At 49.0% G+C, this 21854-nt stretch overlaps 1 protein-coding gene across 1 annotated transcript; it reads left to right on the top strand.

Annotated features, from left to right (window-relative positions):
• Positions 1 to 2721: 2721 nt before the first annotated feature.
• Positions 2722 to 21666, top strand: IL22RA1 (interleukin 22 receptor subunit alpha 1). Its single transcript, XM_066375434.1, has 7 exons — positions 2722 to 2857; positions 5029 to 5161; positions 6041 to 6219; positions 7666 to 7841; positions 10259 to 10397; positions 17758 to 17879; positions 18617 to 21666. Exons 1-7 carry the CDS (start codon positions 2815 to 2817, stop codon positions 19550 to 19552), a joined length of 1728 nt encoding a protein of 575 aa, XP_066231531.1. The 5' UTR covers positions 2722 to 2814; the 3' UTR covers positions 19553 to 21666.
• Positions 21667 to 21854: the final 188 nt, after the last annotated feature.

The raw sequence follows: 21854 nt of genomic DNA, 5'->3' as shown, positions 1-21854 counted from the left end.
TGAATACCCCCAGCAACCAAGAGCAAGAGCAGCCTGTCCTCACGTCAGCCACACCATCGTAACAAGAGCTATTTCCTTAAACCCAAAGAAAGCTGCTTTCTTAATTTGTCCCTCGTGGTCCCCCTGGTCTTCCTGTTTAGTGGTAGTTACACAAAGGGGGAGCAGACCCTTCTCCGTGCAACAGCCCTCCGGTATTTCAAGATGGTCCTCTTGTCTCACCTTGCCCCAACCTGAATCTCTCCTTTCCGGTCTTAAATATTGAAAACAATGCCCAAGGGGGACAGACCAGGGCCAGAGAAGGATTTTTAAAGTGAGACTGTTGTGGGCTGGCGCTGTCAGCATCTTGCAGCAGAAGAAACCAGCCCAGGGACTTGAAAAAAGGAGTCTGGCTAAGGGAGAAGCAACACAATCCAGGGACGGGTGCAGCCCAGGCAGAAGCACTTTTTTCCTGCCTGTTTTGCTCATTGAGCTCACTTTTCTGTAATACAAAATATTTCCTGGAAAGACTTTAGAAAATGCAGATGAGCAAAGGAAGGAAATAAAAGCCACCTGTAATTCTACTGCCCCCTTCCCCAAGATTTCAAGACCTTTTTCTCCACGTGTGTATGTATGTGTTCTAACCGGGCTCATACTATACACATAGTTTACGCCACGCTTCCTTCATTTGACAAACTATGGTGAATCTTTACCAGCCCACAGAGCATTTCCCTCCAGCGTTATTTTGAAGGTTGCATTCACCTTGCATTGGGTGGAAACTCCTATTGCTGGATGGGAAAACTGTTTTGCTTTGTTTTACTGTTAGAAATGAAGTCTGCATGTTCCCATGTTCTTTAACAGTTCAGGTGTCTTCCTTCCCGTTAATTCCTGCATAACTATAGTCCCTCAGAACTACAGGAAGTCTAGTTCTTCCATCAGGTTTCTCCAGGTGCTTCTGAGAGTCCCCAAGGACGCCTCCGTGTCCCATAGATCTATCTTCTCTACAAGCCAGCAAGATGGCTTCAGCGACTGTTCTTCTCCCTCTGGGCCCTTCAAGACATTTTGTAACCTGTTTCTCTGGCCATGATCTCCCCACACCACCTTGTCCCTGAAGTCATCAAAGGTTCTGCATCCGTCGTGGTCCATTCAGGGGCACAGAAACCCTCAAGCCTTTCAAACCAAGGGACTTTAATGCAGGGGAGTTGGTCACCCAGATGATGGAAGAACTGAGCATCTAATTGGGGACTGGGAAGCAGCCCAGAGATTCAATCCACCCCAGAAGGAAATTGCTCCATCCTTTGACCTAAAGTGGGGACCGCAGGGGTCAGGGCTGGGGGTGAAGAGAGCTGCTGTTCCCAGGAGCTGGCCACCTGACAGAAAGATGGTGGTGGCTGCCTGGCCAGAGGAGGCTGGAGTTCCAGAGGACACGCAGCCATGGTTGAGGATGCCACTCAAAGCACAGAAAGAGGGTTAGAAATACCCTGACTTCTCTCCTCCAGCTCTCCCGTCTTCCTCCAGTGCCTGCCATTGGTCCAACCTATCAGGAAGCAGTTGACAAAAGAGTCTGGGAAATGTAGTTTCCTGCAATGACAGGGAATGGCTAGCACAGGCCATACCTTAATTCTCCCAAAGCAGAGCTCAAATTTGGCTGTTTTGTTTACAAAATTTACCAAAAATTGGTAGAAAAACAATTACAACCGAGAAAAAAAAAAAAAAAAACACCTTAAATGCAGATCCTTGCTTATCACAGCCTGCTACATCCAGAAGGCAAACCCTTTCTAGACTTCTTCGGGAGCCAGCTCTTTTGCCATAGACCTGACCTACCATGGTGTCACTGTCATTGGTCTCCCCACCCCAACCAGAGTCCAGGCCCTTTCAATTTTCCCAGAGTCCCAGTGAGAAGAAGAAAATATTTCCTAAATTATTTAGGAAATTATTTCCTAAACACCCATACAAACGAACTTCACATTAATTCCTATGGATACAGCTCTACATGGTAGAATAATGGTTTGGGTGAGCAGTTGGTATCTTCATTGTCCCAAATTAAAGGCCCATTCATGAATTTTGCCTCCATATGTTTTCTGGTTCATCTTTAGCACAATACAGTCACTGAACTTTGAGGTGCGTTTCCCCACCCCCAACCTTTAGCAGATCTCAGATACCAAAGACTTAAAAGGAAAAAGAGCCTGGGCTTCTCACCTGAGCAGCCTGTCTAGGAGGAAGGCTATCCCTGTCCCATCATTCAACACGGGGACCTGCTTTGACGTGGGGCACAGGAGGGGCAGCAGACATCCTATACCTCCTCCTGCCACAACAAAGCCAAGGAGTCATCGCTTTTCTTTTAACACAAGGAACATTCTGGAACATATATGTTTTCTGGTCCAGTTATTTTCCTCAGGGTAAAATCCCTGTGAATGGAATTACTGGGTCGAACGTTATGCACGTGTTACTGTTTTTGATACGCAGGGCCTGAATGCTGTCTGATAAGGCTGTATGCCACTGATTCTTCTTGCTTTTTCTGCCTCTCAGCTCCCTGATCAACCACTGAAGAGTCTTAGAATGAATCAGCCACCGGACCAGATAAACAAGCTGGCCTGTCACTGTTGCTGTTTTCTGCATCGAGGAAAGGAACACCCTTGGATGCCACCCAGGACCTGGAATTTCAAAGCACTCACGCCTGGCACCTTTGTACCCGCTCCCCACGGCTCAGGTCCCACCCTCCCCTGCTCTCCCCGCCCCAGCCCGGGTGGAGCCAGCTGCCAAGGCGGCAAAGCTTCCCAGCCTTGCTAGGTGCTTGGCCCAGAAAGGAGGCCAAAACAGGGCTCTGTGCCTGGACCGATGAGGATGCTACTGACCATCCTGGCTGCGGGATCCCTGGTTGGTGAGTGCCCATCGCTCTGTGGCCCCCCACCTACCTCAGGAGACACTGACAGGGTCCTCTCCCTGCGCCCTGCCCTGCTCAGGACAGTCAGTTTCAGTTTCTTCCCCGCTGGGGCTGTGCTGTGCGCTGGGAAGGGGTAGGCAAACCCTTGCCTCCCTCCACACCCACGGGGGCCTCTGCCAGCTCTTCTCGGAGATTTAAAAGAATGTTTTCTCCCACCGTGGCCAGGTATGCGGCATTAATAGGACCTGGGCCCTCTTTAAAACAGGATGAAGAGCATAGTTTTCAATCCCATTATGTGTCTGCTCTCTGAGAAGTTCAGTAACATTCAGAGAACTTTCTCAGGATGTGAAAGCATAGTCCTGACTGAAGAGGGGCAGATGGCCTATCCTAGGCCCTGTAGTTCAAGTGCAGGATGAACCCATGAAGAACCAGAGCTTCCCAATCCCCCCACCAAGGAGGCTGGCCAGCACTGACTGGGCCCACAGTGTCTCCAGCTGCTGCCTGGGTCCTTCCAGTCTCTCTGCCCCCTGGTGTCACGCTGAGCCTTTGGTGAGCCGGGAAGATATGCATCCCCAAGAGACCCCGAGACACGCTCCCTTAGTCCCCCGTCCTTTCTGGTTGGGTGTCATGGAGGCTCCTGGCTCTTTAAAACAGGGGCTCCAGGGGAAACAGTCCCTCGGAGATTGTTAAGAGTCATTAAGGTCACTCAGGGGACCCAGGCTCCCTCTCCCCAGCTTTCTGAGGCTGATTCTAGAGCATGTTGAATTGTTTTTGTTTGTTTGTTTTTCCTCAGCTTCCCATCTGGTTGACATAAAATTGTTTTTTCATAAAGACGTGAAAGTTTCCTTTTAGAGAGTCTAGCAGTCTGTCGGTCTGGGCAACACATGTTTTCCCAGGATTTCACAATGTAGACTTTCATCCGGGAAGTGTAGAAGCGGCATAGGTGAGGGGTGGATGATGGATTTGAGGAGGGAAAGGAATGAGTGAGGTGGGAAGGGAGGGAGGACTTGTCAACCCTCAACACCTCCTAAAAGAGGGGACCCAGCCAACGTCCACTCACCCCGTGTCAGGGAGCCAACTTCAGTTCCCTCAGGAACAGTGGTGCCGAACTCCACCCAGCCGGGGCCATTGCCTCCCGAGCATGTCCCAGCCTCAGCACCTGCCTCCCCTCAACCCACAGAGACCACCAGGATACTGATAACAACGAGCAATCTTCCCACTGCAGAGCCCTATCCCCCTGCCAGGGGAGGCTAAATCCACCGCCAGACAGACGCTGGCCTTCTCTCAAATCCCAACCTCTCTTTCTCCTGCCCTTGAACTTACCATCCCACATGAAGCCACCATTCAAGTCTGACTTCAAATGGAGCTTCTGCCTCCCTAAGAAGGCATGTAGTGGGTGGGCAGGGGTTGGTCTGGCCAGCAGACAGGCAGGAATTTATAAGCATCTTCATCCTTGCTAGAAATTCCTGACTTAGGGCAAGTTACTTCTTAGACATCTTAGTGGACTATCTCTAAAATATGGGTGAGGATGCCAACTTCAGATGGTGTTAAGAAGTGAATGAGAGATAATAAGAAGTGTTGACAAGGATGTGGAATAATTGGACCACTCAAACATTGCTGGTGGGAATGTAAGATGGTGTAGCCACTTTGGAAAACAGTTTGGCACTTCTCCAAGAACTTAAAACATAAGAGTTACATATGACCCAGCTATTCCACTTCTAGCCATACACCCAGGAGAACTGAAAACATATGTCCACTTGAAAATGTATATACTAATGTTCACAGCAGCGTTATTTACAATAACCAAAAAGTGGAAACAACACAAATGTCCATCAACTGATGAAGGGATAAACAAAATTTGGTATATCCATACAATGGCATATTATTCAGCCATGAAAAAGGCATACCTGGCATTAGATAGTGGTAATGGTTATACAACTTTGTGAATATACTGAAAATCACTGATTTGCATGCTTTAAATGGTGGCTTTTATGGAATGTGAATTATAGCTCAACGAGGAGGGAACTACGGAGTGAGAGGGAGGAGGGGTGGTCGGTAAGCACGGTCTCTGGTGAGTGGGTGCTATTTATCACTCCCCCTCCCTGGGTGGTTTGTGCTGGAGCAGGGTCCACGAGCCCACCTGCTCACCGTGCTCTCACTTCCTGCAGCTCACGTCGCTGAGGACACCACGGACCTTCTTCAGTATGTGAAATTCCAGTCCAGCAACTTTGAAAACATCCTGACTTGGGACAGCGGGCCAGAGAGCTCCCCAGACACAGTCTACAGTGTCGAATATAAGAAGTAGGCTTCCCTCCCAACATAACCTCTTCTGCCTCTGCTCTGAAACCAACCCACCCAAGAAAATGCCCCATTTCCATGTGCCCTACACCCCACCCTGACTGCTGTCATACCCCCCAGTATACCTCTGCTCTTTTGTTTCTTTCGCAGAGGGTAGATGAAATAGTCATTAAAAGTACGAGTTCTGGCTTGAATGTCAGCTCTCACCCATATAACTTTGGGCAATTGGGTAACCACACCAAGCCTCAGTTTCCCCATCCATTAGGTAAAGACAGCAATAGTACCTTCATCATAAGGTTGTTAGGTAGATTAAATAAGATTGCCATTGGCACTGATGCCTGGCAAGTAATTCTTTTATTATTATTGGTGAGACTAGGTCCAAAAAAAAAGTTGTGCCCACCCCGTCCAACCTATGCCCCCGTGCAAGGAAGGAGGGTTGACATGGGCTCAGGGGTCTGCAAACCTGGGTCTCATCCCTGGTCCTGCCACTTCATCCTGTGGCAAGTCACTTTCCCTCTCTAAGCCTCAGTTTCCTCACCTGTAAAGTGGGGATCACAGTGCCAGCCTCAAAGGGTTATGGTGACAATGAGCCCAGAATGTGGATTCAGACAGGTCGGGTTCCAATCCTGCTTCCCCGCAGGCACGCTGTAAACACCTGGGCCGATTTTACTGCTAAGCCTCCGCTTCCTTATTTAAAAAGGTGAGAGAATAATGTATGAACGTCCCAGGATTGGTGTGAGGACTAACAAATCATCCACATAAAAGGCCTGAAACACAACATGCTAAGTAAATATTAGATATCGTTATCGTTTTTAATAAACCGCAGGCCCGACGCCAGGCCTGCTCATTAAAGATGTGCCCCGGCCCCTCCCCGGCCTGCAGGTATGGAGAGACAGAGTGGCTGGTGAAGAAAGGCTGCCAGCGGGTCGCCCGGAAGTCCTGCAACCTCACCATGGAGACGAGCAGCCTCACGGAGGCCTACTACGCCAGGGTCAACGCCACCAGCGCGGGAGGCCGTGCAGCCACCAAGATGACTGACCGGTTCAGCTCACTGCGACACAGTGAGTAGGAGCCCCACTAATTACAGGGGAGGGGAGGATTTCCCCAGGTCACCCCTTGGTATTTTTTTGTCACAATCAGCTGCTCATTGTCTGCATGGCTCACATCTCAACCTGCAGTTTTTGTGTCTGCTTACATGTATATCATTGACCTCCCCTGCTGACACGTGAGCTCTGTGAGGGCGTGTGTGGGCGTGGGATCCACTGTCTTCCCAGCCCTGAGCATGATGCCTGGCACGTAGGAGATGCTCAGTGCATAACTAATGAAGGAAGGGAGGAAGGAATAAATGAATGAACGAATGAAGGAAGGAAGGAAGGGATATGCGTTGCCAATCTCCTCACACAGGTTAAACAGGTAATGATGTTCACTAAGCAACTCAACAGCCACATGGGTTTTTTTAAAGAAAATACAAACTTAAAGTAAACAAGCCATTGTATTTTTTTTTCTTGTCTTGTTCAATTAATACATGCTTATTTTAGAAATTTTGGAAAATATAGAAATACACAAAGAAAAATAAAAGTAGCCCCAAATAATCAGAACATTTAAACATAACCACAGTTACTAAAAACTGTATCTATCTACTCATTTAAAGTCTGTTTGTTTTCCATATAATGGTATCATGAACACTTATTTGCTCTGGGGCTGTTAAATATTTTTCTACAACATGATATATCACTGCTAAAAATGATCTATTCTACAGAAGTACTCTAATTTACTTCTCTAATTCATTTATGAAGACATTTAACTCAGTTTTTCAATTTTATAAACAACACTTTTGGCTCAGGTGTTTGTAATCTTGGAGGTCAATGGACCCTTGAGGGTCTTTATAAATTAGCTTCAGGGGACGTGGGGTTCATGAATCCCTGAAATGGAGGCCAAGTCTTTTGTGTATGTACATTTTGGAGAGAAGAGCAGTAGCATTCATCCAATTCCCAAAGGAGTCTGTAAACCAGTAAAGGTCACTTGGTTATTTAGAAAGCTTCATCTGGAGAATGACTAAACTCTTAGTCCTGGCCATTGCGGCTGAATCAGTAATATTGGGCACCGCAAACTTTAGGATAGAGCCTTGAACCATCATCAGTCCCCAAAGCTGTCATTGCCAACAGGCTAGGGGGAAGATGCTCCAGGCAGACTCAAGGTGGGGTGGAGGGCCCGGGGTGCGTAGGGGCTAGGCCAAAGGCATGACCAACCACCTAGGAAGCCACAGTCCCTCTCCCTGAGATTTCCTACTCACTCTTGGTCACCCCTTTGCCAAACTTAAACCCAAACCCCAGTGGCTTGCAGAACTTCTCTCTTCTCACCTGTTTGCTGCTCTCAGAACCATCGCTGGGTCTGGGGTGGGAGGAGCAGGAATGCAGTCATTCATTCCCCATGGTCCAGGGCAGCCTCACACACTGCTGGCTGATTCTGACTCTTTCCTTTCTTCCTTTCTCTCTCCCGTTTTCCAGCTACCATCAAGCCGCCTCACGGGACCTGTATCCCTCAGGTGAGATCCATCCGGATGATTGTCCATCCCACCCCCACGCCCATCCACGCAGGGGATGGCCGCCGGCTGACCCTGGAGGACATCTTCTATGATCTGTTGTACCGCTTAAACCTCCAAGTCAATCAGACCTACCAAATGGTAAATAAATGGCAAATATATTTGCTGCCCTGGTCCTTCCCTGCCCGGAAAATGCATTTCCCTCTCAATTAGGTCCACATTGCTTTAAGTCAGCAATTTCCAACCTGTGTGCCGCAGCACGCCAAGAATTTTTAAAACATGCAGTTACTAAGGGAGTTGAGGGGTGCTGACCTCTTCTCCTTTAGTAATTAGTTTATGTGTACCATGAGATGAAAAAGGTCGTATTTAGTCAGGGGCACTGACCTTTTTTCCTTTAGTAATCAATTTATCCATGAGAAAAATAAAGGTCGAAAATCACTGTTTTAAATAGGAAGGAGATGTGTTCTATAAACTAGCATTTCCCAAAACATGTCCACAGCCTCTCCCTAGTGGATTCACATACACAATAGCATGCTGAAGTCTCTGACAAGTCCTGCAAAGCCAAGACTCCAGTTTCAACTGGTCTAATACAGATTCTCTCAGATTTATTTGACCTTTTATTTTGAACAATACTTACTGTTTTTCTTAACATCCTGGGGAACCCCTATTAACATCCTCAGGTGTCCACTTCAGAAAACGCCGGAATCAGTTGCTACCGCTGCAGTTCCTTTTGCCGTTTCTCCCCTCTCTGTGGGAACTGGGTACTGGCAGTGTCTCAGGATCAGTAATAACAAAGAATGGAAGGCTAGGACACGGATTGTCAAACAATATACAAGTTATTTCTTTTCTTATTCAGAAAATACATAGTATTTCCCCTCGGCATGGGACACTAACCCATAATTCCATTGAATGACAATTTCTGCACTCAAGTTTACAATCTAGTGAGTACGAAGGGAATTAAAACAAGAATTCAAACAGGTATAGATAGAGGAAAATAAAGACATTGTGTGAGGCAGTGCCGAAGCAAGCAAGGGAGCAGGGAGAGGGCAGTTCAGAGAAAACTGGAAAGACTCTTGGAACAGAAACCTTTCTGGTGCCAATTCCAATCTCTGAAATGTGCCAGCTAATGTATGTTTTCTATGTCACCCAAGCCTTATGGGGTGGGTGCTATTGTCTCCTCCATTTTCTGAATGAGAAAATAGAAGTTCAGAGAGGTTGTCGCTTACTCAAGATTGTTCAGCAAATAACAGCATAGTCAAGATTCAAACCCAGCTCTCTTCAAAGCCCACATATCCCCCCACTGGTCTATACTGCCCTGCCGTGATCCAAGAAAGCAGCAGAGAAATTTAGGACATTATGGGAAAGCACAAAACTGCCTGGTTTGCTAGAGTCAGGGGGCATGTAGGGCAGTTTCTCAGTATGTGGTCCCAAACCAAGGGCATCAGAATCCCCTGCAGCATGGGTTTAAAATGCTCCCCTTTCCAATCTACTTAATCCATTCTATAGCTGCACCCTTGGGATCTGAATCCTAGTGAGCGTCCCAAGTGGTTCTTTCCCACACTGAAGTTTGAGAGCCGCTGCTGGAGACGCACCTTGGGAGATAACCCCAAGGAGACAGGCCAGGGCCATGCTGTAGACAGGTGGGGCGGCAGGTGGCGAGATCATGATTTAGCTAAGCAGTCAAGGGAGCAACGGGAGATTGCTGAGCAAGGAGAGTCCTTATCACTACTTTTGGATAAATATTTGAGGTTTTACTGAGTATTTTATTATTATTAATTTATCATTTAATTTAGTTTGTGGTCAGAAAAATTTCAGTCCTTATAAATTTACGGAGACTGGTTTTGTGGCTCAGCACATGGCCTATCTTGGTGAATGTTCCATGTGCACTTGAAAAGAATGTGTATCTTGCAGTTATTTGGTGGAATGTGCTATAAATATCAATTTGATCAAGGTGGCTAGGAGTGTTATTCAGATTTTCTATGCCTTTTCTTATTTGGGAGCAGTTGATCGCTCTTTTCATTGCTGACAGTATTACAATCTCCAACTATGATCGTGGAATTGTCTGCTTCCCCTTTAATTCTGTGCATATTTGAAATGTTATTATCAAGCACATATACATTCATGTCTAATACAGCCTCCTGGTAAATTGGTGGTGGTGGTGGTGGTGGTGGTGGTGGTGGTGGTGGTGGTGGTGGTCATGGTAATGATGATGGTGGTACTTGTGAATGTGACGGTGTTGGTGGTAGCAGCTGTGATGGTGTTGATGGTGACAGTGGTGATAACAGCAGCTAGTATTTACTGAGTGCTTACTATGTACCTGACAGTATTCTAAGTGAGAGTACATGGAGCTTGGTGACTGACTGGATTGGGGGGGGAGCAGAAGGCAGGGGAATGGGAATGGAGCACTGCAGACTGATCCACCAGTTTCTGGTTTGGGAGCTGACAACACCTCTTCACTAAGTGCAGTAACCCCGGCAGTGGTGTGAGCAGGCTTGCTTGGGCTCCGCGTGGAGACTGTTGTATAAGAGGAATCACTCTGTGTTCTCTGTCAAATTTAGCACCTTGAAGGAAAGCAGAGAGAATACGAGTTCATTGGCCTGACCCCTGACACGGAGTTCCTTGGGACCATCACAATTTCTGTTCAAACCTGGTCCAAAGAGAGTGCTCCGTTCGTGTGCCATGTGAAGACACTGCCAGGTAAGTTTGGCTGGAGCCAGAAGGAGGTGGGACTTCTGAAATCAAGTTTTGACTGTGTGCTTTTCTCCCTGTCACCAAGGTGAGGCTTGGCCGTGCTCTGAAAAACTACGGGAGGGTTATGAGTATGTTATTAAAGTCGATCTTTGTTTATCCATAAATGTGTTAGCTGATGGGTTATCACAGCACATGTTTAATCTTCACCCTCCAGGCTATGTCCGATTTCCTCTCTCTGGCAAGCTTGTGTGTACTCCAGCAAAGCGACTGCACCTTAATATTAACCCAGGTGTTATATACTGGGAAATAATCTATAGGGGGAGAGCAATATAGATAAAAAGATCCCTTAATATCTTCCAAAGTCCTGTATATAAAGAATCCTAAAGAGTTCACACACACACACACACACACACACACACACACACACACACACAAAGCTACTAGAACTGATAAATGAATTCAGTAAAGTAGGATACAAAATAAATATCTGGAAATCAGTTGCATTTCTATACACCAATAATGAACCATCAGAAAGGAAAACTAAGAAAACAATCCCATTAAAAATTATATCAGGGCCCTGGCCGGTTGGCTCAGCGGTAGAGCGTCGGCCTAGCGTGCGGAGGACCCGGGTTCGATTCCCGGCCAGGGCACACAGGAGAAGCGCCCATTTGCTTCTCCACCCCTCCGCCGCGCTTTCCCTCTCTGTCTCTCTCTTCCCCTCCCGCAGCCAAGGCTCCATTGGAGCAAAGATGGCCCGGGCGCTGGGGATGGCTCTGTGGCCTCTGCCCCAGGCGCTAGAGTGGCTCTGCCAGGATGGGCAGAGCGTCGCCCCTGGTGGGCGTGCCGGGTGGATCCCGGTCGGGCGCATGCGGGAGTCTGTCTGACTGTCTCTCCCTGTTTCTAGCTTCAGAAAAATGAAAAAAAAAAAAAAAAAGAAAAGAAAAAATTATATCAGAAATATAAAATATCTAAGAATAAATTTTACCAAGGATGTGAAAGACCTGTACTGAGAAGATTATAAGACACTGAAGAAAGAATCTGAAGAAGATACAAAAAGTGGAAGCATATACTGTGTTCATGGATAGGAAAAATTAACATTATTAAAAGGTCCACGCTACCCAAAGCAATCTATAGATTCAATGCAATTCCTATCAAGATACCAATGGTGTATTTCACAGAACTGAACAAACATTCCAAAATTTTATATGGAACCACAAAAGACCTTGAATAGCCACAGCAATCTTAAGAAGAGCAATGTTGGAGGAATAATGTTACTTGATATCAAACTATACTACAAGGCCATAGTAATTAAAACAGCCTGGTACAGGCATAAAAACAGATATAGATTAATGAAACAGAATAAAGAGCACAGAAATAAATCCATACCTTTATGGTCAATTAATAATTGACAAAGGAGCCTGACCAAGTGGTGGAGCAGTGGATAGAACATCGAACTGGGATGTGGAGGACCCAGGTTCGAGACCCCAAGGTCACCAGGTTGAGCGCAAGCTCATCTGGTTTAAGCAAAGCTCACCAGCTTGAGTACAAGGTTGCTGGCTTGAGCAAGGGGGCATTCTGTCTGCTGTAGCCCCCCGGGTCAAGGCACATATGAGAAATCAATCAATGAACAACTAAGGAGCGGCAACGAAGAACTGATGCTTCTCATCTCTCTCCCTTCCTGTCTGTCTGTCCCTATCTGACTCTCTCTGTCTCTGCCACAATAAATAAATAAATATTTAAAATAATAATAATAATTGACAAAGGAGGCAAGAACATACAATGGGTTAAAGGTAGTCTATTCGATAAATGGTGTTGGGAAATTGAACAGATACATGCAAAAAAATGAAACTAGACTACCTTCTTATACCATACACAAGAATAAACTCAAAATGGATTATAGACTTAAATGTTAGAGTTGAATCCATAAAAATCCCAGAAGAAAATAGGCAGTAAAATTTCATACATATCTCCAAGCAGTATTTTTTCTGATATATCTCCTTGGGCAAGGGAAATAAAATAAAAAATGGGGACTACATCAAACTAAAAAGTTTTTGCACAGCAAAGGAACCCATCAACAAAATGAAAAGACAACCTACTGAATGGGAGAACATATTTGCCAATGATACATCTAATAAAGGGTTAACATCCAAAATTTATAAAGAACTATGAAACTCAACACCAAAAAAAGAAAAAAATCAAATTTAAAAATGGGCAAAGGATCTGATAGACCCTTTTCCAAAGAGGACATACAGATGGCCAATAGGTATTAGAAAATATACATCAAATCATCAGAGAAATGCAAATTAAAACCACAATGAGCTATCACCTCACACCTGTCTGAATGGCTACCAAAAATAAATCAACAAACAACAAGTGTTGGCGAGCCTGTGGAGTAAGGGGAACCCTCGTGCGCTGATAATGGGAATGCAGACTGGTGCAGCTGCTGTGGAAAGCAGTATGGAGTTACCTCACAAAGTTAAAAATCGAACTGCCTTATGACCCAGTGATTTCACTCCTGGGAATATATCTGAAGAAATCCAAAACACTACTTTGAAAGAATATACCACCCCTTTGTTCATTGCAACATATTTACAATAGCCAAGATTTGGAAGCAGCCCAGTGCCCATCAGTAGATAAGTGGAGCAAAAAAGCTGTGGTACATTTACACAGTGGAATACTACTCGGCCGTAAAAAAAAAAAAAATGGAAATCTCACCTTTTGCAACAGCATGGGTGAACCTGGAGAGATTATGCTAAGTGAAATAAGCCAGTCAGGGAAAGACAAATATCATATGATCTGACTCATTTGTGGAATCTAATGAACATAATAAACTAACAAACAAAATAGAAAACAACTCAAAGATACCAAGAATAGACTGACAGCATGGGGGGGGGGGGGCACAGTGAGAAAGGTGAAGGGACTAAGGAAAAAAACAAAAAAACCTCATAGACAGACAATAGTATAGTGATGAACAGTGGATAAATGGTGATGAAAGGAAACTTGACTTGGAGTGAACACACATACAATCTATGAACGATGCAATCTAGAATTGTATCCCGGAAATCTTATGATTTTATTAAGAAAATTGCAAAGTGATTGTTAGAGCTCAAGCTTCAGGATCACCCCAATAAATTCAGTTAAAAAAAATACCTTCCAAAATCAAATAATAACCATAGCAGTGATAACTAGCATTTCTGCCGTGCTAACCAGGGACCAGGCACTACCGAGCGCGGTCCTCATGAGCAATCTGTGAGGTGGGTACTATTATCATCCTCATTTTACAGATGAAGAAACAGGTTCAGAGTGGTTAGGTAAGTTACCCGAGGTCACACAGATGGTGAGGGATAGAACTGTGCCTGATTCTGGAGACCACGTTCTCACTGTTGTGGTGCTATAGAAACAGTTTTGAGTCATTGGATCAGCAAGATGGGACTGCTGAGCAGCAAGACCCTTTCTTCCTCGGGCACATTGAAACTCGACTCTCAGAAGCATTGTGATATTTTCATTAGTATTTATTTTCATAGACTGATAGAAATGTAATGCGGAGAGCAGCAAGCTCAGAGGATGACAGCAATAGCAGTGGGCTGGGTGGATCTGGAAAACCAGCCTCCACCTTAGTCATCTTGTTTAGGTGAATGATGGCAGTCAGTGATTTCTATTCTAATGAGCAGACGTGAGCTGGCTGCAAGGGTGGGCCCAAGGGTATAACTGCACCTTGGAGAATCATCACCAGGTAAGTTCTAGTCCGCAGTTTTGTTGAAAACTGAACTCATCAGTTGCCCCAAGAGCCCACAAGATACTAATTTCTCTGCTGCAGTGCATTCACTTTCGGGGGAAGACATGCCTGGTGAAAAAGCTAGCACTGGCCTCTTGCATGAGGCATGCATGCTCTTCCTGGGGACAGGGCCACTGAGGAGACCAGAACAGAACTTGGCACGAGGAAAACTAGAAAAAGGAAACCAATGCTACAGGCACTAAGCTGGGAGCATATAGATGACCTATGACCCTGTCCCCTGGACCAAACTAGACAAACTCACCCATTCCTGGCCTGCCTCTGCCCCTCCCTGCTTTTTGACAACATGCAGACCACTCCCCCTGATCCTTCTGTTAGCTTGTCCTTTCGTGATCTGGCTCATGATGTGATAGCATTTTTTCTACGACTGGAGCTGCCTGTATATAAATCACACCTCTTATCGGCTATTTCCCGCTGGCTTATGGAAAGCACCTCAAGAATAAACTATATGAATAGCAAGTACTACTCTATTGACAAGCACTGTGCTAAATGCTTTGCCTATATTATCCTATTTAACCTTTATAACAATTCTGCAAGCGGGGGAGCCTCATCCCCATTTTACAGAGGAGAAACTCTGGCTCAAAGAAGTTAAGCAACTTGAAGGTGACCACACAGCCAGTCAGTAAACCTAGTCAGGTTCATCTGATCCTGAAGTGTGGGCTCTAACCACCACTGTGCAATTTTGTTTATAACTAATCACCTCTACTACACATTTATTCCTCTTACTGCCAGTTCAGAGTGATATGTCTTGCTCTTGACCCCATATTCTGGGGTCTGTCTTATGCCCAGAGCCCAGAATCTCCACTTCATCTATGTCTTGAGATATCTGGGAGGATCACAGGGCAATAATCCAGTGTCTTGATTCTGGAAAGGACGCTAGGGGACATCTCACCCCATATCCAATCTTTACAGATGAGAAAACTGAGGCATTCTTATATTGTGATTATTAGTTTGAACTTTGGAGTTATACATGTCAATCCTGGCTTTTTCACTGAATAGCTGTGTTACCTTGGTCAAGTTACTTAACCTCTCTGAGACTCAGCTTCATTATCTGCAAGAAGGGGCATCCCTGGCTCTCTGTGTTTGATGGGATAACATAGGTTGAGCATCCCACACAGTGCATGGCACATTTAAAAATTCAGTAATCTCTGGGCCCTGGCCGGTTGGCTCAGCGGTAGAGCGACGGCCTGGCGTGCGGGGGACCCGGGTTCGATTCCCGGCCAGGGCACATAGGGGAAGCGCCCATTTGCTTCTCCACCCCCACCCCCTCCTTCCTCTCTGTCTCTCTCTTCCCCTCCTGCAGCTGAGGCTCCATTGGAGCAGGGATGGCCCCGGCACTGGGGATGGCTCCTTGGCCTCTGCCCCAGGCGCTAGAGTGGCTCTGGTCGCGGCAGAGCATCGCCCCCTGGTGGGCAGAGCATCACCCCTGGTGGGCAGAGCGTCGCCCCCTGGTGGGAGTGCCGGGTAGATCCCGGTCGGACACATGCAGGAGTCTGTCTGGCTGTCTCTCCCCGTTTCCAGCTTCAGAAAAATAAAAAGAAAAAAAAAATTCAGTAATCTCTGGTGCCCAGGCCAGTAGCATAGTGGATATAATGTCTTCCTAGAGCAACAGGGTCACTGGTTCAATCCTGGGGTTGCCAGCTCGAGGGCACCAGTTCAATCCCAAGGACACCAGCTCAACCCCAAGGTCATTGGTTCGAGCCCCAGTCAGGGCACATATGAGAAGCAATCAATGGCTGCACAACTAAATGGAACAATAAATTGATGTTTCTCTCTCTCTCCCTTCCCCCTCTCTTATCTCTTCCTTTCTCTCTCAAAATTAATAATAATAATATCTAGCCGCTGTTATTAATAAATGGTATGCCAGAGAGGGCTGTGTAGCAGAGAGAGGGCTGAGCAGAGCTCAGCGTATCAGTGATGAGCCGGACATCTAACCCCACAGTCTAGCATTATCTCTGCCTCCCTGTGAGTGAAATGACGTATGGGAATGTTCCATGTCCCTGTCCTATCCTGGTACAAGGAGCAGTGGTTTTCCATTAGGCATGTCACGTAGAGGCATTCAGGTCGTGTCTTCTCCCTGGAGCAGAGCTGGGAGTATCATGTGACAGGGGACAGGGTATCACTGAAGTGGGAAGCTGACCGAGCCACAGGGCTGGGGGAGGAACGAGGAGTGGGCTGGAAGCAGAGGCTCCAATTCACAGCGTTCACAGTGATTGCCAAGGTCACTGACAGCTGGTGATCAGCTGTTCAAGCTGAAGAAGCCACATGGGGGCCAGGAACAAGAAGGTGATTTGGAGAGTCAAGACCTCTGGATGATACAAATTGCCAGGTTTTAGAAAAAAATAAACAAACAAAAACCCCTTCAATTACTTCTTCCTTATCAAGCCTCTCACCAGACCCACTTGGGTTGGTGACCGGAAGTATGACATGCTAAGAACCAGCTGTGCTCATCCCAAAGATGGGGTGGGGGGCACGGGGCGAGGGTTCAGCACTAACACCTGAGGCTGTCCATCTCCCTCCCTTTTAAAGATTTTATTTATTCATTTTAGAGAAGGGGGGAGAGAGTGGAGGGGGCGGAGCAGGAAGCATCAACTCCCATATGTGCCTTGACTGGGCAAGCCCAGGGTTTCGAACCTGCAACCTCAGCGTTCCAGGTCGTCGCTTTATCCACTGTGCTACCACAGGTCAGGCAACTCCCTCCCTTTTAGAAAGGGCAGTGCCTCTCCAGCTGCCTCCTGAACAGGCCTTCCCTGATACCCAACTCTTCACCTTGAGAGGGAGGTGGGGGGGACGGGCCCCTCCCATGGTCACTTCCCACCTTCTGCCGGGGCACAGGGCCGTCCTCAGAGCCAGGTAAGGGGGTCCACTTTAGAAAGTCCCACTCCAGATCTGGCTCTCTGGCCACAGCCCGCCCCACAAGATGAAAAGTTCTTAAGCCCAAGTGGACAAGTTGCCCTGGAACCTGGGACTTTCCTTCTAGACCACACTCTGAGTACCTTGGACCCCAAAGTCCCCGGTAGAAATGCCCCGAGGCTGTGTCCACTCTTGGCAGATCTCTTTCTTGTCCTTCCTCCATAAGGGAGACACTCCGGTGGCATGCAGACCCTCAGCCCAAAGGGCGGCCAACATGTGGCATTTGTTGGGGGCGTGAATAAGCCTGGCCATGTGTGCGGGGGCATCCTTCTCCGTGTGCCAGGCCCTGGCATCGTGAGACGGAGCCAGGTGGGCTAGGGGCCTGTGGCAGGCTCTCCTCTACCGCCACAGGTCAGCTAGTTCCCCAAGGAGTCCAAGAACTCAAATTCAACTGGGCATTCCAGGTGGTTATGGAAAGTACACCTGTGAGGTTGGGAGCACAGAATGATTTACATATTCTGAATATTTGACCTGTGGGTGGTGGCCCTCTCTGGGCTCCTGCTGAGGCCCTGCCCTGCAAACATTAGGGGTAGGAGAAGCGTCCCAGGCCTGGCCTGAGAGGGCGGGAAGAAAAGCCCTCATGTGCCACATCCACACGTGGGTTGGACCCGGCCCGGACGCCATCCTCACTCGCCCTGCTCTGGCCTCTCTGTCACACAGACCAGACGTGGACCTACTCCTTCTCTGGCGCCTTCCTGTTTTCCATGGGCTTCATGGTCGCCGGGCTCTGCTACCTGAGCTACAGATACATCACCAAGCCGCTTCAGCCTCCCAACTCGCTGGTGAGCAGCCCCGCTGGGGCCCGAGGAAGAGGTCTGGGGAGGGCCCCAAAGCAGCAGAGGATATAGGCCCGGGGCCCATGGGTCTCCCTGAAATGCGGGAATCAGCACACAAATAGAAAATTAGGCCTCTTCTCTCCCCTCCAAACTAAAGAGGTGGCGTGGCAGGGAGCACTGAAGGGGGGCGGGTGATCGGGAAGAGGCGGTTGGAGCAGAAAGCCCATGCAGCGTGAAGTGTTCACGTCCAGGCAGGTAACGTAGGACCAGAGAGAGCAGTCCCCCCGCAGGGACCGAAGGGTGGGGGACAATTCGTTCAGTGTCACAGCCCAGATGACCCATTTCCTGTGAAACTCCCCTAGCCTCCCCTCACCCCCCAGCCTTCCCTACCTTGCCCTCCACATCAGGCCCTTAGCACGGAGCATACCCAAGGCCACCCCAAATCTAAGTCATTGACTTCCTGGACTATCTCCCTCCTGGAAGAACCATAGCCGAAGTCTCTACCTGATAAGCCAGACTTCAGGAGTGGCACTCAGCCACAGGGCTGGTGGCTCTGTCCCTTCATACAAGCCCCAGAATTTAGAGGGATCTCTGGGCAGCATAAGGGATGTGTGGGGAGATGCATCTTGAAAGCCCCGATGGCCACCGCATTGCCTCTGCCTCCTCCTGGAGGAACTCACCCCCCCAGGGCGCCCTCGGGGAGCTGAGAGCGGCCCTGACACTGGGCTGTCATCCCTTTGCAGAATGTGCAGCGTGTCCTGACCTTCCAGCCTCTGCGGTTCATCCAGGAGCACGTCCTGATCCCCGTCTCCGACCTCAGCAGCCCCAGCGGCCTGGCCCAGCCTGTCCAGTACTCCCAGGTCATGGTCTCTGGGCCCAGGGAGCCCCCAGGAGTCCCACCGCTGCCCAGCCTGTCTGAGGTCACCTACCTCGGGCAGCCCGACATCATCCTCCAGCCCTCCAGGGTGCCACCTCACCAGACACCCTCCCCGCCGTCTTATGCGTCCCAGGCTGCTCCTGAAGTCAGTCCCCCGTCCTACACGCCTCAAGTCACCTCCGAAGCTAAAGCCCCGCCCTACACCCCACAGGCCATCTCTTCCTACAGCCCTCAGGCCGCTGCGGACAGCTGGCCTCCTTCCTATGGGATGTGCGTGGAAGGCTCTGGCAAAGACTCTCCCCTTGTGACACGCTCAAGTCCCAGATACCTCCGACCTGAACATCAGCTTCAGAAAGAGCCACCCGCTGGAAGCTGTGTCACAGGCAAACTCTCTCTGCAAGGGGTGGCCTCCTTGGCTACGGCGGAGCCCCAAGAAGCAAAATCCTTCCATCAGCATCTGTGTGTTGACACGGACAAAGCACCTGACTCTAATGTGCTGCCCCAAGGGGAGCCAGAGACACCGGGGTGCCTCAAAGGCCAGCTGCCCCTCCTCTCCTCTGTCCAGATTGAGGGCCACCCGGTGTCCCTCCCTTTGCACACTTCTTCCCTCCCATGCTCTCCCGCGGACCAGGGTTCAAGTCCTTGGGGCCTGCTGGAGTCCCTCATGTGTTCCAAGGATGAGGATCCAGTGTCCAAGAAGGAGGCCGAGGACACAGCCCCTCAGGCCTCAGACCCAGAGCAGCCCACGGAGCTGGACTCTCTTTTCAGAGGCCTCGCCCTGACTGTGCAGTGGGAGCCCTGAGCAGGCAGCAGGGCAGGCCTGGGGCTGCCTCCTTATCCCCGCCTCACCTCCTCTGGGCCATCACTCCCGACCCAGCCACGCTGCGGCTGGCGGCTGGCGCACAGCCCGGCCTCAGGGGGTGCCCGTGAGAGCACCAGAGGAAGGGGGCCGCTAGGCCGCTGCCATGCTGCGGCAAAAAGGCACAGCGAGGACCCCAGATGGGGAGTTACAGGAGTGCATCAAGTGCCAGTGTGTGTGTGCTCATGAGTGTGTGCACGCGGAGTTCTGCAGGGCAGGCCGGGGAGTCAGAGTGCGAGGAGTCAATGCAGGGAGACTGCCCGGAGATCCAGGGCCCAGAACGAAAGTTGTCCGGGCATCCAGGTCCCAGAGCACAAAGTTGTCCAGGAGCCTACCTCTCCTCACCCCATTCCTGGCCAGTTCCATAGTTTAATTCAACAGAGAGTGAGGCCTCTATCCCCTCAATGACTCCCCCAGGAGACAAGGGGCCTGGGGACACCTTGCAGCAGGCTGGGCAGAACCAGAATAACCTGCACTCTGCCAAAACCAGAGGCAGCACCATGGCAAGACTCCAGGGAGGGGTGCGGCCTGGGGCTTGTTCCTTACCAGGGCCGCTGCCTGACGTTGCACCATTTAGACTCATTCCTCTGCTAGAGGCTGTCCCCCACGTGAAATGCAGGTCCACCGGGGAGGAAGCGCACGTAAGCCTCTTCTGGGGGCAGGAATTTCAGACCCTATCCTGAGAGCAGGGTTGGAAAGGAACATGGGGTCACAGGGCCCCTGAAGGAGACACGACCAACCAAGAGTACTGACTTCACAAATTTGGAAACTCAGCCTTGGGCTCAGCCCATCTGGGTTCAGACTCTAGCCTTACCATTTGCCAGCTGTCTGACTTCGAGCAAATGAATCACTGCTCGAAACCTGTGTCCTCATCTGTAAATGGGGATAATTACACCAACCTCATAGGGAAGAGGTGAGGATGAAATTAAAAAAAAACATCTATTAAGTGCTTAGTAGTGCCTGGCACATGGGCAGTGCCCAATAAATGGCAGCTATTTCCTGTTGTGATTTATTTTTAATCAGGCAGCACGGGGAGGGACCCCCAGCCCCAATTCAGGTTGGCATCAGACTGGGTATTTTCTCAAATTATCCTGATGTCTTCAGGATCACACCAGGCCAAGCCAGAGGAGCTAGACTGTCTGACAGAGGAAGCAAGGGGCTATAGGGCCTCCTGGAAACAGAGTCCAGAGGTGAGTGGACCCTTCTCCCCAAGGTTGTGCGTGGAAGCTGTTTTGAGGTGTTGGGGGCATTCTCAGAGGACCCCCTTTGTGTGGAGCGCCCAGGCCTGCCTCCATGTCCTCCTGCCCCTGTGTCTGCTTCCCCGTGGGGAAAGGGCTCTGCCCTGTGCTTTCGGGGTGCAGACACACCCTCTGTATCATTTGCATCTCAGATGATCCCTATGATGAGAAAACTGAGGCCCAGCGAGGAGAAGGGTCTCTCCCCAGGGCTCCCATCAAGCCCAAGATTACGGCAGGGGGCTCAAACCTGGTGCTTTTTGTTCCTATCAAGGGAAAGAACTTTGCACACTGCTTGGAATTCTTGAAGGATGAGACATAAGGAGAGGAGGGCCCCAATGGAGTCCCTCAGGGACAAGTGCCCCTGTCACCCTCCTGTCCCGAAGCCCTGTCTGAACATGTCTGAGAAACAAGACCAAAGTCCAGCTGCTTTGGCGTGATCTTTTTGGGAGTGCAAGCGTCCTCCTTTCTCGGAACTCAGATGTGTCCCCCGCCCTCGCTCCCCTCCCCACGACTGAGCACCAGGTGGTGGTGTTCTTATCTGTTTGTAATTAATAGTTAACATTTCAGGGTTGCTGGGTTAGACCCAATACGTCCAAAAGAGAGGGGTGTGCCGCCCTGCCAAGCACCCAGGGCCCATTCTCCTCTTAGCAGCTGCTAAATTGACTAGTGAATGCACCCCCTCTCCCCACACTGCAAACAAGCCTGCTTCCTGTCACCTGGGGTGAACTTGGCCAAAGATGGACAGTCTTCACCTTGTTAAGTCATGAAAAACAGCTCCACAGCTGGACTGGTCTCAGCAGTAAGTGGGACAGGGCAACACTGGGGCATGTTGTTTTGTTTTTGTTTGTTTCTTTGTTTCTTTGTTTTATTAAAATCCATAAACATCTTTTCCAGTTCACAGGGCCCCAAAGCTCTCTAAGCTTCTCGGGGTGACAGACATCTAAACTAGGCCATGACTCTTGAGGGTGGAGTTTGATCGCCCGAGGAGAGAGGTGAACGTCTCCGAG

This window comes from Saccopteryx leptura, chromosome 3, assembly GCF_036850995.1.
Source record: "Saccopteryx leptura isolate mSacLep1 chromosome 3, mSacLep1_pri_phased_curated, whole genome shotgun sequence".
NCBI lineage: Eukaryota > Metazoa > Chordata > Mammalia > Chiroptera > Emballonuridae > Saccopteryx > Saccopteryx leptura.
Note: the sequence above shows the minus strand (reverse complement) of the source record. Positions and strands in the feature narration are given on the sequence as shown.

Coding starts and splice junctions, on each gene's coding strand:
- IL22RA1 (XM_066375434.1), top strand. CDS start 2,815: ATGAGGATGCTACTGACCATCCTGGCTGCGGGATCCCTGGTTG. Junction 2,858..5,028: donor GGCTGCGGGATCCCTGGTTG/GTGAGTGCCCAT, acceptor CACTTCCTGCAG/CTCACGTCGCTGAGGACACC. Junction 7,842..10,258: donor TCAATCAGACCTACCAAATG/GTAAATAAATGG, acceptor TGTCAAATTTAG/CACCTTGAAGGAAAGCAGAG.